This window comes from Larus michahellis, chromosome 9 (assembly GCF_964199755.1).
Source record: "Larus michahellis chromosome 9, bLarMic1.1, whole genome shotgun sequence".
NCBI lineage: Eukaryota > Metazoa > Chordata > Aves > Charadriiformes > Laridae > Larus > Larus michahellis.
The window spans coordinates 11,272,640-11,289,833 of record NC_133904.1 but is presented as its reverse complement, the minus strand read 5'-3'; the positions used below and the strand labels follow the sequence as shown (position 1 = coordinate 11,289,833).

The window sequence follows — 17,194 nt, the reverse complement described above, 5'->3', positions numbered from 1 at the left end:
ATTTTGTAGGTGAAGACGTTCTACTGCGACACCGTACACATTGCAAGTTGCTGAATGCTCTATACATACATGGTTGCATCACATCATTGTATGCAATCTGTAAAGCTATGCACAAAATAATCCTTAATTCATACTAATATTTTAGTATTAGAATGCCCAATGATAAAATAACATCATTACAAGTCTTGTATTCTCATTATACATTTTCTTATAGGCACATATGTATATACAGTGGCTATTTCCATAACCAGCTCTATGTTCCAAAACAGCCCTTCTGAATTAAGAGAGATTCTGGAAAGATCTGTTTATTGCTGCTTAATTTAACTTAGTATCTCTTCAGTGCAGCTGCAGATGCCGTCTGCAGCGCTAAGTCCATTAATTCTCCATGGCTTATCCAAAAAGTCAAGACGGTAGCAATATGAATCCAGCTTTGCCGATGCACTTCAAAAAATATAGTAGGCAAGTCCTGTCCATAGGGTCTGTGGGAGGTCACGTTGGAAAGAAGTGTAAGCTGGGACTACAGCAGCAGCTTTACTGTCTTTTTAGGACAGGTTAGGGAAAACGTACACAAAAAGCTCATAATGAGTAAGGATGATGTTCCAGTTCAAAAAAATTAATTTTAATACAAGAGAAATGAAGGGGTGAAAGTACAAAGCAATTAATCACAAATTACTATTTAAAACAATCTTTTCAATATACAGCGTACTTACTCCACTTGATGTTTTGTTAAGAGGAAAAGCTAAATTACATTCTGCCTTTAACAATGCAGAGAAAATTGCTTTTCTGGTACCTCTCAAACAAATTAGTTTTGTTTTCACACATTCATGTAATTTCACATAATTTTTTAACTGCCGCCAATAGTGAGCTGAAGTCCACTGATGCGCTGACACATTCGAGATGATCATATGAAATTATGTATAAAATATTATTTCTGGTATCTGTCCATCTTCTATTGAGGTACCGTTATTGTTACCTGGTGAGCTATAAAAAACAAAGCATGTTTTGCTAGCAGTGGGAGATTCGTGGATCACTTTTTTCAAACCTTTTGTTCCGTAGTGGGAGTCAGGACCCTGAAAAACATCAGAAGAGATTAGCAACTGAAGGGAAGTGGGCAGCAAGACCCATGAAGTGTTGAAGTTCAAACACTACTGACTTAGGTCATTTTAATATTATAAGATTTACGTACCTACATCATATGTCAAACCCAAAATCACAGACAACAGAAGCAAGTGCCTTATGTCTAAATAACAAAAAAAAGTTTCCCTGACAGCAGACTTAAAACTACTTGATTTTATCCAACTAGTAACAAATATTTTCTTGTATTTCTCCTTGTCGTACAAGTTGTCTATATTCTCACCTAGTTCCCTGCCTCAGCTTCTTTTAGTGTGCAACATTTTTTTCCCAACCCAATCAACTTTGATTTCGGTATAGGGAATTATATTTAAAAGAATATTAAAAGATTTTTTGAGAAAACACTGAATAAATAAATTTGTCCGTAACATTAAGGGGAGACTTCCCTAGAACAAATAATTCTTTCCTGTATTTCAGCACTAGTATATAAAAAGTAATTAAAAAAAAAAACAAACCTTTCAGCTTTCTTGACTCTAGCTAGTGGTTAGAATACCCTTGATAAAAGAAATCAAACTTAAATTTTTATAGGAAGCTGCCAGATTAAATATTCTAGATAGTGCTTTTGCCCACACAGAACCAGTGACTTCCATTAGGACTCATTCTAACTCTTACATCAAGCCAGTAAGTGGAAAAGCACAAAGGGTCCAGTTATGAATTCTGTGCTGTGGCACAAAAGAGAGGTAGCAGTCTTGTAAGTTACCGTGGAGTTTAAATACAACCTTCTTTAGCACTGAACTTAAAATAAATTCAGGATCTAGAAGACATTTTCCCATCACAAGATGCATAAAAGAACAATTCTTGCATCAAAATAACATTTTCTTCTGCACTGTTAGGCATTCTTACTTTCAGCGTTGCACAAGCTGTGTAGCAAACCGTTGGCAAAATCTCTATAGGTTCTTTGAACATAACTCTGAACGTACTAGCTGTTCCATCACAACTAAATCCAGTATCGTTTTGTCCTAGCGTTTGATTCTTCTCATAATCGATTATCTGTACAAAAACATGAAAACAGTATTTTTAGATTTACAAGCTTGAGAAAGATTTTTATTATACGCATATTAGAAGATACAAGCAAACACTTGCCTACTCCACCCAGTTTAATTGCAAGGATAGTGCAATCTCAGAACTGGAGAGTAGGTGTAATTTCCCGATACCATTAGGGCTGACCCAGCAGCGTGCCAAACGATGGCTTGTGAATTTTACACAGGCTGTCTTCAATCTGTGAGCTAGATTCAACGCTGCTCCAACCAGGTTATAGTCTTTGCTTGGGAGACGAAGAACAGCTCTTAGACCTTCAGCTTCTGACCTTCATATACTACATATAATCCTGAACTTAGATTTGCTGATCTTTGTACCCCTGCACAGCCCACATGAGGGAATCACATTTGCTGGCTGTGGCTCATTTGAAAAACAAGTTTTTACAGATAATATAAGCAGTCAATGATACATTCTTGAAAGAAAACAAGAACTTGTGCCGCAATGTTTTATACAATTTATTTCTATTCTAGATTCAGGATAAAAATTACACTCAGACTACATATTATTTCTTTTGCCGTCAATTTTAGTAGCGAATAGGGATCACTAGCTAAGATGTAGTAATAGCAGACTACAATGCTGAACTAATTAACGACTACAATGATGAAGTCCTAAGCCCCTTTCACATAAAAGATGTATTTGCAATAAACATTATCACTATTTTAAGACAAGTATTAGAGGTTTAACTCTCTGAAGCTCTGCTAGTACTGATACAGGTCCAAGAAGAAAGGTAAAGACATAGGACTTAAATACCTGTCTGAAAAGATTGTGACAAGAAAGTTTCAGATTCATCAGGAATTGGGGATTCTTACAGAATAAAGAGAACCTGTATCAGATGGATGGCCTTCATCTGAACCATAAAGGTACATGAGCCTTTCAGTTTGGATCAGGAGCATGTTTTTCAAGTGAATCTCTTGATCATTCCCACTTAATATGCTTTGTTTTGCCCTGCAAGAACTAAATTCTTTTCAGATGAAATAAATCCAGCAAAAATGCTGAGGGAGCACACCAAATGCTCTCATCTGCTAACAGGAATTTAGCCGAGAGGATCAAACAAGAGTTAATAAAAAGTAAAGATCCCCACATATGCATAGTATAGCTGCTAGGTCCTCAGTATCAATTGCTACTCATTTACGTTGATACATAGTTTGAGAAAACCAAACTGATGGCACTTCAAATCAAGGAATTTGCAAGTGAGCTTTTAAACTGAGGAATGTGGAAAAGCCAACAAATTCCTTCAAAACCTCATTCCAGATACATTTTGTTTGGAACACCACAAGAGGAAAGGCACAACATTTTTATCTTAAGAAGAAAGACACAAAATTCCTATCCTTAAGTACAGGATGGTCAGAGTAATGAAATAATACAAAACAGAAGACAAATAAACTGTCACTTAAATAGGATGCCCAGAAATGAACTGAAATAGCAGTTCCAGCACACGCTAGAAGTCTACAAAATAAGATAGGGACAATGGAATTTCTGTCCCTGAATGAAGTAACAAATTTTGTCTTTCACAAAATTTCCCACACACCTAATAAATCAATGTGATACGATAGTACCAGGTTATGAAATACGCAGTACAGAGTAAAACTGTGCCAGTCACGGAATGCTAAAATCTTGTTAGAAAGCTTAGAATCAAATAAAAATTAATCTCAATAAAAAAAGAGAATTCAAATTGACTGAAATTCCACACTTAAAAAGGAAAAAAAAAAATAGTGCTGGATCAATATTACTAGAAGACAGTCCTGATCACAACATGCTAAGAGAGATCAAAACAGGCTACAAGAGCAGGAAATAAAATTTTAGCGGTGTCTTCAATTACCCGCTCAGACCGGGCAAGTGTCATACCAGGACATGAAGCAGGGTTGACATTTTTAGATGCTATCACTGACCATTTCATGAGCTTGCTAACCAATTGCTCAGTAGAAAGAAACGCAACCCTTGATTCGGTGCTGAACGATGAGCAGGATCAGATTCAAAATTTCATAATGGAAACACTACGTAACAGTGTCTATAATATACTTAGAGTCAACGCTCCCATATGAACAACAAAAGCAAATCCACCACAGCTGTGCTAAATTTCAAAGAGAGAAAAATGAGGATGTTTGTTCAAAAGAAGCTAAAACAAGCAATTAAGAAAATCAAATCCTTATAAGAAGCATGCAGACTACTGCCCAAGGACAGTACCACCTATTAGGAAAGGCTTGAGAAAAGGTGAAAAAAGCTGGCATGGCTGATCAGCAAAATGCTATTACTGGAAATAAACAAACAAAAAAGGGCATCCTATAGAAATATGAAGTTGTACCCAGACTAAAATAGAAAGGTTCAAACTGACAGATTAAAATGTAAAAAAATACAATTAAGTAGGCCAAAAGGAGGTTTAGGAACAGCTCTCCGAAAGCATCAAAACCAATGTTAAATCATTCTTTCAACACAGCAGAAGCAAAAAGCCCTATAGACTGTCTGGTGGGCTAAATAGCATGAAGATATAAAATGAGTAACAGGAGGATAAGATTATCACGTAGGAGTCTGGAGAACAGCAATACAAATACGTCATCTACCAGCAGAAGAAACAAACAGCAAACCTAAAATTGAAGTAACTTTACAGAAGTAATTACAGTAACAGTAACATACAACCTTCTACCTAAGACTGAATCAGTAGCAAATAAGATGGCAATCTTTCCAAAAAAGCTCTGGGCAAGTACAAGCTTCCAAGCCCCAATACGTGTACCAGGCAAGCTAAGAATGTAATCAATACATAGTCTGGTCAGACAAATACAAATGGCCCAATGTGCTCCAACAGTGGCAAGAGAAGATGCTGCTGAGAGTTAGAATACAAGGCTGGGCTCTGCTGTTTGTTGCCCCAGCATCCACAACTGTTCTACTAGGGGTGCTACAGTACACTCCCCACTTCTGTGTCTTCTGGAATCTTCTGAAGAATCTGCTATTGATGAATGAACATGTTCAAATACCACCAAATTCAAAACAGGATATCCGCTTCTTGTGGCGGTATGTTTAGTATCCTCTGCATTGAAAAAATGCTCTCATCCATTTTGATCTTCTGCTAGTATCAGTAAGAGTCCCCTAGTTCTATTATTCTGGGGTTTGGTGAACAACAGAGTGTTCTGCATTTACCTTATCCATCGCCCTCATGATTTTAGAGGTATTGCTCACACCTCCCCATAGCCTCTCCCCTACAAACTGAAGAGTCCTAGCCTTTTGGTCTCCCTTCACAAAGCAGCTCTATCCTCTTAATCATTTTATTTACCCTTTTCTCTACCTTTTAATTCTGTTGTGTGAGATTGGGAACTGCACACAATACTCAAGACGTGGGCATACCTGGCTGTCATACAGCCACACAATGTCACCTTTTATCTTGTTTTCAATGTCTTCCTGATGACACAGTGAGCTTTTTTATCAGTCACTACATGTTGTGTCACTGATTTCAGAGATTCCTGAATTACTAGAAACTTTAACAAAGGACAGACTTTGTGCACAACTGAACAGATTACAAAGCTATGAAATTCCTCTGCAGAAAGCTAACAGGAATTAAAGGTTAGACCAGACAAGTATCCTGAAGAAAGATTCACCAGGAGCTACTAAATAGAGAAACCAAATCGGTCTCTCAGGAAGCACTTATACTAAAAACGATTGAAGGACAGGAGAATACAGGAGAAAGAGAGAAGGGTTACATATTGTTCTTACTTTTCCCTAGTCATCCGCTTATGACTACTGTTGGGGACAAAATACAGGTTAAATTCCGGGCCTATCAATTGCTCCTACCCAAATATACACCAAACGTTTTGCAAGTACTACAAGTGTAGTTTCTGCATAAGCCTATTTAAACAGAATATACTGTACCTGTATATTAACTTGATAGTCTGTGGGTCCGTGAATAGATCCATATAATCCAAATCCCACTATAGAAATTCTTCTATTAACTGTGAACCTAGTAAAACATAAGCAAAGAAAGGAATTTAAATAACTGCGATGGGTGTGTTACCTTATTCCCAGTCAAGTAAGAAAAAGACTCCCACTGAAGAGTAGGGAAATAAACTGAAAGTGACGTTAATTTCTTTTTCCAACACCACTTTCTATTTAGATTTCAATAGCAAGACAAACGCTTTGTAAGGTATCAACTTTACAGGTTAAAGCTTTGCTAATCTTCCAAGATATTCAGTATCACTAAAGAAAAAAAACAACTGGATCCTTTTTAATACCTCCAAAATAAAAACAGATCAAGAGACTTGGTATTTTAAAAAGGAATATGCAGGTAACACCCAAACACTCTAGAATGCACTCAACCCTCCTGAACTTTGATCTTTGCTACTTTATATTTTATGTGCGCAACAGCCTAAGTTATTTTTAAAAAAAGGATAATATCAAACATGCCCAAACAGAACCAGCATGTTTGTTGCTGTATCTTATGCCAAAAAGTCAAAGTTGAGTAATATATTCCCTTTCTTCCCACGCTTCTCTGTCTCTCCTCCAAATTGTTTCAAAAGCGATACCTAATCCGATCACTTGTTCCACTGTAGCCCCAGCGACTCTCCACTTGCTGGAACCTGTTAATACTGCATTCTTTTCCTCTTAGGCAACATCTTGGTCGGTCAATATAATCTACTTTAGGTTTAGGATTGACAGTAAAATGCAGGAAGAGATTTACTACTTCCCGATCTGACAAAATTCCAGACTGAGCAGGACCTGTGGAAAGGAAAAACTTCTCAGATGATTTGAAGAATTACTCCAACTGTTGTATTTAAACCACACATATTCGCAAACTGAAGATGACAGTAATATTTTCCAACAGCCAGAGCGTATTCTGCATAATGTTTTGCTTTCATTTGTGCATCACAACTTTTATTAGTATGATATTAATAACAGAATAGAATGTTAGGCATCTAAACACTTGCAGTGAGCAGCGCAGAAATGCAGTCTAACAGTAAGACAAAGAACCCCAAAACTCACCTGCTGCAAACTCTTCAATAGTCATTAATGGAAAACGGATTAAGGAAAGAGCTCTTCCAAGGACTTTTTGTTTGTTTCCAAATGTCACAGGCAATTGCTGTCTTTGACATTCTGCTTCTGCCCAACGAACAACAGCTCCAAAGAGTCTACTTTCTCGAATACTAAGTGTATCTCTTTCTAGAACTGCACATAATGTGTCTAAAGAAAAAGTTACCAGATTTAGATCAGTTTTTCATCCAAATCACTAACAGTGCTACACATTAAGTAAGCTTAAAATTTTAATTAAACACTAAGAACATTCATCATAAGACATAAAAAATAAGACAACTTATCTTATGTGTAAGGAAATCTCACAATGGTGTATAGACTCCAAACTAAAAAATCATTTTCCTGCTATGAAGACAGCATATGAACTTCCTTCTTGATTCCTAAGAGTGCAACTATATATAATCCATGCAGTGACAACCAATATCCTAAAGAATTTCCATGGCTAGGGCAAGATCGAAACTGGAAGTGACCAGGCGGTGAATGTACACTACTGAAAAAACAAGTTATTCATGATGACATTGTCATATTCTCACCCACCTACCAATCTGGATCAACTATAGACACAAGCAGCAGTGGTGCACACAAAACCAGTTTAAAGATACACGAAAGTGATCTTAAACATCGATGTATTTGCCACTCACAAAGCTTGAAGGTAGAACACGGGATGTGAGGCAAGGTACTCTCACGTGTTTTACAAAAGCAAGTTTTCCTGTGTTTCTTACTCATTTTGGCTTTTTATGAATAATAGGTATTCTATCCTCAATTTATCATAGAACAAAAGCCTGAAAAACAAAAGCGTTCTCATAATCTGAATCTTCTGTCTTCTTTGGGAATTTTTATATGCCCTGAATTTAAGCAAGACATGTTTGCAGTCATAGAAAATATCATATTGGAAAGTCAAAACAGATGGGGACTTACCAAGAGTAAAGATGAACACTCACAATCTGGGTACAAATCCCACTGAACACAAGTTAACTTTACAATTTCTTTAAGCAGCTGGAATACCTTCCTTCACTCTGAGTTTTTCACCCAGACTAGCTGAATTGGAGTAAAATCTTAGACATGTACAGTAACAATGAAATTAAGTATGCAAATTTACAACTGCTAGCTTTTCATAAAAGATGAAACATAGAAACCAGCAGTTTAGATTTTATTTTCTTTAAACAGATTTCATAAATTGTACCAGATCTGTGCAACTCTGAATAAAGAAGTACCATGCAGCAAAAAAACAGTATGCTTCCTGTTATACGAGAAAAGTAGGTATGGAACCCTCAGGGACAAAGCACAACACTCAGCAAGTGAAAGCGCTGGCTTTAGTGAAAGTGTAGTGTTACCATGGTGGGAGCCCTGGGACACCAACACTAATCAAATGGGGACCCAACGCAGTGGAACCCTGCTCAGGAGTGAAGCTCAAAGGAAAGCACTACAGGGGTGGATAATAAAACTTGCACTGATTGAAATATCATACATATGCAATGTCCTGTTTTGCTCATTAGCACACTTGCTGATGTAATGCAGGTGTTGTTCTCTGAATTCCAAGATTCGCAGTTGGCTGTTGCTTTGGTGCCCATGTAAAGTTGGGTGCAGATGAAGGGGAAGGCGAACAACCCAGGTTAGCATGACAAGGAGATAAGATGTACCCAGATGGGGGAGGTGAACTATCCTGGGTTACCATAACAACGTCTCCTCGTGCCCCTACAATTCTCTTCAGAAGTTTAATGCTCAGGACACACAAAGTAACTTACCTATATCGATATCAGTAAAGCCTTCTGCACTTATTGCATCCATAGTACTTTTGTCTATTGTGTCAAGACAAAGACTAGCAAGCTGAGGTTCATCAAACAAACGAGCCTTAAAAGGTAAAGAAATACATCTTCAGCATAAAAAATACTTTTACTCTAGTATAGATCTAAATTAGGATAGGTTGATTTGTCTAAGTGTTCTTTGTGTTTATACCTTAAAGAGAACTTAAATTCTCAAAGGAGTACATAACTAATGAGAATTCACTACAAGCAATTTTTGCTTCATGCTTATGTTTGTACTTTTGGCAATATAACTAAAAAAAAGTACACATGAAATCCGCTATAGTGAACCGAAGCAGTCTTAACAAAAAACAATCAAAAAGCAATTAAGAGATTCTGTAGATAAACTGGCTCCATTTGAAGTCCCAGTCCGTTGTGTGTTAAAAAAAAAAAAAAGAAAGAAAAAAGGGAAAAAAAGCCTTTCCTCCACATTAATAAGAAGCTTAGCCTGTAAAAATGCTAACAGAGCGACAAGACATTTTCATACATAAATTAGGCTATGGGATAGCAAACCCACTATGAAGTAATATTTGGTCATTTCCCTCCAAATACTGATTCTCCTAGTAAATCAAGACTAAACTTAAATTTACCTACTTGAGTAAGCAGCATAAAGGCATTATCTGCTCGGAGGTGCTTCGTTAGAAAATCCACACAATGTGCTTCCAGGGCTGGGACTGCATACTTTTTAGCAGTGTATAAAGTAGTCATAACTGTTTCTGGACCAATTTGAACTTCATCTGAATAAAGAAACCTAGAAATCAATACACAAATACAGATCATAAGAACATATTTTGAGGGGAGCAGTCAAGCAGAATGTAACAGTCTCTTTGCATTTAGAAAACAGGTCAAAGATTCGCACTGTGAACATGCAACAAAACAGTTGACCATGTAGCATTGTTACGAACTAATAAGCTAGTTAAACGGCTGAAGAAAGAATATTACGTTAACCTAATGGCATACATTTGTTTTAAATATGTATTACTCCCTAAGACTGCTCTGGGCTGTACTAGTTATACATAGCTACCAAACTGTAAACAACAGCTGAGCTGCAGAATTACTTAACATACGAATGCATGCTCTTTTGATTCACCAGGAAGAGCTGCATTTCTAAATGTCAATACATAACCCTCCGTGGCTATATTGCTGAACTTAATTTACTGACCGTCCACTGACTGCTTCCCTGGCACGAGGGGAACAGTGTCAAGGACTTAACACTGTGATAACATCTTATGTCAAAGTTACCATTCTGTACTGTTCAGAGGAGAGGAAAGCAGATGACCTTGACTCTTCTATTCCTGCCATAGCAAACACTCTGGCTTGTCTCCACTCTTTGAGGCCAGATGATTGGTTGAGATTTTAGCATGAGCTGTAAACCAAAAGATAGAAGCCTCCACCAAAACGAGGAAAAAACCCTGTTTCCTGAGCAGCTGTTATTTGAGACCCGACAAGATAAGATTTATTTTAAGATTCTGTATGGAAAAGATGACTTATTTTTAAAAATAAATTTTCTTACAGGTGACACTGAAGATATCTTAGCAATATTTAATCAGTTTTTCAGATAATAATCAAGAACAGCCTGTGACTTACAAAAATACATTTGTCCCAACATACAGATGATTAAACATAATCAACCAGGGCACATCAGTAAAAGCAGGAACCCCACAATGAAGACCAAGCCTTTCCTTTATATTTCTTTTTTGTTCAGAACCTCCTGGAAATGAGTGGCAAGCAATATGTAGAGTCAGAAGGCGTATTTAGAAGGGTTTTTAAATGTAACAATAAGCAGACTGTATTCAACAGGAGAAACTTGTGAAACTTGTTTGCAAGATGGGGAGATCTAAGTAATAGAAACCTAGAATTAAAGTCTCAAGTTCTTCACTGTTTATATTTCGTATATTCTTGGTAATTGTTAACACACAACTAAATCTGGCATTCCACATTAAATTTTCTGCCACTTACCAACAGGTACATATTTACCATTACAATACTCCAATCTATTCAAACTGTCGGCTTTCACATCACTTAGGAAATGTGAATGATGCTCTAGATTAATTCTTTAAACTGGATTTACATCAAACAGCTTTAGAAAGAATTAATTTAATTAAATGCTAACTTTTTTCTTTTTAAGTAAAAGTTTCGTACAGTCCATTTAGAACTGATTTATGAAAGCTATAAACTATTATCTGTCGATGGAAATGACGGGCTGACTTGCCAGTCACAATCACCGACAAATTTACTTTTAAGAAACTAAGATCTCACAGGTACAGTTTCGTATACCAAATTCAAATTGACAACTAGTTCATTAAAGCAGTGGAATAGTGCATTTAGATTTTGGTTTTAAGATTTAAAAAAATCTGTTTAAAATGCCCTAATTCTCCTTGTATGGCTTTATAGAAGATTGGAGTCCAAATCACGTAAGAGTTGAACATTAAGAGGCTGTACAAAAAGTGGCATTACCATGCAAACTACACTATAAATTTTACCTAATCCTAAAAAAAAAAAAAAATTTAAAAAAAAATCCACCAAATTGGAATGTAATTTGGATTTTATTCCTTAAGTGTGTCCAATCTGAAGCCAATGAACTGACACAACAGAGCTTATCTTGCTTGTGGTTCACTTGCTAATATGCCTTCTTAAGAATCAAGGTGCAGATCCAAACTGCACTTTTCTGACCCTTGCTGTCCCAGGAATTTTGCAGGCTTTTTCCTCCTATGATCACAAACCAATTACACGGCCAAACGACAGGAATTCAAATGTGGCAACAGTGCATATACATGCAGGTTTTTCATTCATGTGAGATCTTTGAGCTACAGGATGCTTTTTCATCCCACAAAGGACACGCTTGAGGCTCTATGCTCCAATCCCTCCCCTGCCGTATGGCTGGATATACATTAAGAGACACTCCCCAACTGAAAGCGTGTCAAAGACAAACTAACAGGACTTAAGTGATTCAAGTTATGACAACTAAGATTTGCACAGCACCTCAAGCAGTAACTAAAACATCGGCGTGTTATCAACACTATTTTCAGTACAAACAGTGCAAATACTAAAAAGTGTTAATTTGTAAAGTTAAAAGGCAGCTGTAAAAACTACGAAAAATGCTAATAAAGTACATTGCTCTAGGATGTTGTATAATCCTATTTCCCTTAAGTATACAGATGGATGATCATGATGCATTCATCTACTCATAAAAGAGGAACTCTAGGTGTGTCTTCTCTCTAAAAATCCCTCTGCTCATGTGCCAAGAGCCCTGTCTCTGTTAACTCTCCCATTTGTGGCACACCTCAACTAGCACACCTTTATATTTATACCACTGTTGATCCTCCACTTAACACAGTGGGGCTCAAGATCACTTATCCTTCCCCCTTGCTTTCTTCCCTCCTCTCCTTCCCTTCAAGAGACTTATAGAAACAAACTGTTCTTTAGACATTGACTAATTTTATTGTCATCCAGGCTGGTGTGCACATGTGTATACGCATAGTGGAAGAACACTTCTAGTGACCAGAACAAACCTTTTTTTCAAGTGACCACTCAATCATTCACTTTACATAAGCCTCTCATACATTTTATGCCACTTTTCCTTACTCTCATGTTAGCGCTTCTTTCTCCCCTAATCTTAGCATCTTCCCAAGAGCTGAAGTGTTGTCATCATTATAAAAGCACACAGGAATCTTTTTCCAGTTAGTCATTATTACCCCTTTATTTACTGCTTGCCAAAGTCCTCTGCAAAGACATCTGGAAGACAGACTGCTAAATTTGTGCCATGTCGTCACTTTCCTTTATACTATGATCAAAGGCCAAGTTAAATTACTGTAAAATGTGAATGAAATTTTAAAAAAATCTTATTAAAAACAATAAAATGAAGCCCTAAACCAGAATCCTATTGGGACAACTTTAATTTTCTTGATCACTGCTATTCAACTTGTACAGTTAGAAGCATACAAAAAAACCCCAAAAACCTGTTTAATTGAGAAGCAGATTCAAACTTGGTGACTGATATTATTTCAGCTCTTAAGGATCAATCTGTCAAACTACTGAACTGGTCATCTGCTTGTAAAAAACTCCTCTGTCTCATGTTTGAAAACTCATCAGGCAAGAGGAATACTGGGTGATAAACCAAAACACACACCACAGACATTTCTAAGCCTTTGAGTACAGCCAACTGTTTTCTAAGAACGTTCTCTTCCCTTTCCCCAGCCAATTTGAAAAGGTTCCCCTTTTCCCATCTTTACAGTTAAGATTTCAGCCCACAGACAAGGAGGACTACCCAACTTTCTGTAGGGGAAAAAAGAAACCCTGAAACATATTATTGGAATTACAGCGGTACTACCAATTAAAGTTTCAGTTCATTATTTTCAAATACTTTTACTCTACAAATTTGTTACTTTAGAGTCCCTTGTCAGAAAAGGCTAGCAACTGTATCCGATTTTAAGTTGTGTACGAACATATCCAAAACAAAAATAAAAAAACCACAGACATCATATTAACTTGGTGACTATGAGATGTTTAAGTCGTTCGATTCCTAACTACTTTTTTCTTACCCATAAACATAACTCTTGAACTACCATCTATTTTGTGACAAAACACTAACATTTATGAAAGTTTACATCATAGGATACATAAATGACAGTCAGTCTCACTGGACAGATACAGATGGAATGAATTTAAAGAGAATCAGAAAAATTTTCATCAAAAAAAATCTTTTCCTTTGGCTTTAATTTACAAGTAGCATTTGTCAGTAGGTCTTCATGAAACACATCAACTATAGATAGGACCTAACAAACCACGCGTGAATAAAATCGAAACAAGCTGTGGAACATTAAATAATTAGTAGATTATCCCTATAAATTTTGCATCACTTAAATATTTCCTTTACCTTGACGTTCATTTGCTATGTGTACTCAAAGATCCCAACTTAATTTCTAGCCAATACACTTCAAATTGTCTTTGCAAAGATTAAAGAAAAGTCCTATAAAAGGCAACCATCATTATCTGACCAATTTACTAATGGTAGATAAAAGCAGCCAACAGTGCAAGGCATAATTCTTGTCTCTTCTGGTCAACACCAGGAAAAAAAATCAGGTTGTCTTATAGTTGTTATACCTTAAAAACAGCCTATACAAGCACAGAAGTCATCCGGTACTGGTCTGTATTAAAGAAGTTCTCCTTAGATATATTTTTAACACGGTGTTCTAATGTATATTTATTCCAATGTAAGCTCAAAATATAGATATAATATGGAAGAATGTCCTGAAAAGCTGCCATGTATTTCGTACCAAAGACGACATCAAGCCTGAGATGATTCAACAGTTCATCAGTCTGGTGATATTTAGACAAGATACAAGTATAATCAGTTTACTTATGTAAGTCCCCTGACAATTACGTACTAGCAGCTCTACCAAGATGGCTTTTGTTCACTTCTAACATCTCTTCGTTCACTTCTACAGTTTTCAAATACCATCCTTCTTATCTCTACTTAGAACTTTCCTGTTTCCACGTTTATATTTTTATCCAAACTTCTCTCATTATATTAACTTTTCACTGTCCAGTGTTTTTTTCCACATATATATATAGACAAACACATAGATGTGCACAGTCATTCACTTTTAACCCTCGAAACCATTGTGCTTGAAAGACACTTCCCACTATCTTGCACTCTTCTACACAAACTCTTCACCTTGCCACTACCTCTTTGCTAAGAATCCACAAAATACATACAGTTCATTTGCTAATGGCAACAGTGAGACATTGCTGCTGCATGGTGGTTTGCTGGTTTTTTTTCAAATCAGTTGTTGCACCTCCTGTGTTCATGATTACTAAAAGGACTAAGTGACTTCTCACTGTTCTTAAGTGTTAGGCCTCAAAACAAAGAGAAAAGTTGCTAAGACTTTGGAGCTTTTTCTATTACAGGAAGTTTCGAGACACTACATACTTATTTCCAGCCAATATTATTACTTGTTTCCCAAACATTCATTACAGAAGCCTGTTTCATATATATATAGAGAGATTTTGCCTAGCAGAAGTTTCTTTGAGAAAAACCTTCAGGTTAAGCAGTTTAGTCATATTACCACACCACAGCCTGATGCACAAAGAAACTGTCAGTAATTGTTTCTGTGAACACCATAAATTGTATTTACCACTACACGGAGTAAAATGAAATGGTAGACAAACTCATCAGTTTTGCGAGCATGAAAAGCAGCAGATCCTGTTCTGCCCAAATTAGAAACCACTAACCCATTTTACATACTTTTTGCCATCACTGCACTCATGGTCTCACTTGGGTGGTTTGTGTGTAAAAAAATCAGTTAGTAACTGGATTCTGCTGCATGTTCACTCTCCAACCAAAAGTATCTATAGTAAGTGTGATTAGGATGGGCATTACTCTGGTAAAAAGATATATCAATTTATTTCTACCACTGAAAAAGTGAACAGCAAGATGAGTAAGATTTCAAAGTTAAGTACCAAATGAAATTAAAAGCTTGGCATAACAGCCTCTATCCCTTCTTAGCCATTGTGAGAAGGTGGATGGACGCTCAGAGGAACCACTAATTCCCATCATCTTACTGTAGAAAAACAAAGAAACAAACAACCCACAAATGGAATCAAAAGGCCAAACCAGACACCCACCACTATCAAAGTACTGACTGGACAATTAACTGCCCTAAAATTGGGGCACTTCCCTTGGGAAAAGGATGCAGGAAAAGAGCAAGAAGGAACCAAAATGTGATCGGGGTGGGGGGGCGGCTTGACCTTGCGTGCCAGCTCACAAGGTGGTGAGGCGTTCTCTCTGCATCTACCCCCACGACACGCAGACGGCGGCTCTTCGGGGACAGGAGCCAGGAGGGGCGGCGGAGCGAGGCGATGACACCGGCGGCCGAGCGGAGCCCCCGGCCCGGCCCGGCCTAAGGAGAGACCTCTCCCTCCCAACGACGCTGCGAGATGCCCCCGGCCCATGACCCCCCAGCTGGCCCGGGACCCCCCGCCCCGCCGCGGCCTGACCTGAGGAGCGCCAGGAAGGCGGCGGGCTCCACGTCGGGCAGCTCGATCTCGGCCGAGGTGGTGGCCATGCCGCCGTTGAACATCGCGTCGAAGACGGCGCTGCCGGCCGCCAGGACGAAGCGGTGGGCGGGGATGCGCTGCTGGCCGGGCCCGGGGGGCGCCCCGCCGCTCCCGCCGCGGGGGCTGCCCTTGCCCACCACGAAGTGAACGTCACTGAGGAGCTCGTTGGAGAAGAGGAAGGCGAAGCGCTCTCGCAGCGAGCCCTTGGTGGCCTGCCAGTTGTACAGCGGCTCCCGCTGCAGCACCGCGCCGGCCTCCGCGGCAACGGCGGCGGCAGCAGCAGCGGCGGCGGCAGCGGCGGGCGTCTCCGCGGGCGGACCCGAGCCGCCGCCGGCGGCCGCCATCGCCGCCCTGAGGGGCCGGGCCGGGCCGGGCCGCTCCGTCCGCCGGCGGCACGCGCACGGCCGCCGCGCTGCCCGACGTCAGCCGCGAGCCTCCCCTGCGCCGCGCATGCGCCGCAGCGAGCCTGCGCGCGGCGGAGCCGTTGCTGCCCGCCCTCCGCCAGCGGGCCCGCCGGCCGGTGAGGGGAGCGGGGGCGGCTGAGGGGGAGCGCGGGCTTCCAGGCGTCGTGCGGCTCATCCAGGCCGCGTTTCGGAACCGTGTCCCCTGTTAGTTTTAAAAAGGCGTCCAAAAGCCGTGTCTGCGGTGGGAATGCGCTTTCCAGGGCTGCGAAGAGGGGAAAAAAAATACCCCGAACAGACGTGCAGAGCGCCGCGACAGTCACGGAAATTTGTGTCGTTACATGAAGGAATGAATAAATCTTGCATCTGTTCTGTTTAGGCACGTGAAATGCAAAATCATTTTTGTAATACCTGATTCCTTACCATAACAGACAAAACAAGGATTGATCATCTAGTTATTTCTGAAATTATGTTGAAACATTAGTGACTGTTGGCACGTATTACTTCTTATACAAAAGAAACGCATTTGCAACGTCTGTTGTCATTTCATGCTTTAAACTTCTGAGGACAAAAAATTGGCAATAGTGAAAGTAGAGGAGAGGCAGTGCGGTTTTTGTGCCTAACGCAGTCAAATTTAACGTCCTTGGACCAGAGAATGTAGGGTGAATTAATTTGGCAAATTCTGACAAGCAAAATAGGATAATTTTTAGTGTCCTATCTTGGTAGCTTTGGGGAAAGAAAGGGCAAAGG

The 17,194-nt window shown here is 39.0% G+C and overlaps 1 protein-coding gene across 1 annotated transcript; it reads right to left on the bottom strand.

The window, feature by feature from the left end:
* Positions 1-592: 592 nt before the first annotated feature.
* BTBD1 (BTB domain containing 1) lies at positions 593-16,491 on the bottom strand. Its single transcript, XM_074600909.1, has 8 exons — positions 15,984-16,491; positions 9,579-9,735; positions 8,928-9,033; positions 7,135-7,332; positions 6,678-6,870; positions 6,028-6,115; positions 1,975-2,121; positions 593-1,070 (listed from the first exon to the last, which is right to left on the bottom strand). Exons 1-8 carry the CDS (start codon positions 16,385-16,387, stop codon positions 912-914), a joined length of 1,452 nt encoding a protein of 483 aa, XP_074457010.1. The 5' UTR covers positions 16,388-16,491; the 3' UTR covers positions 593-911.
* Between the last annotated feature and the right edge of the window lie 703 nt (positions 16,492-17,194).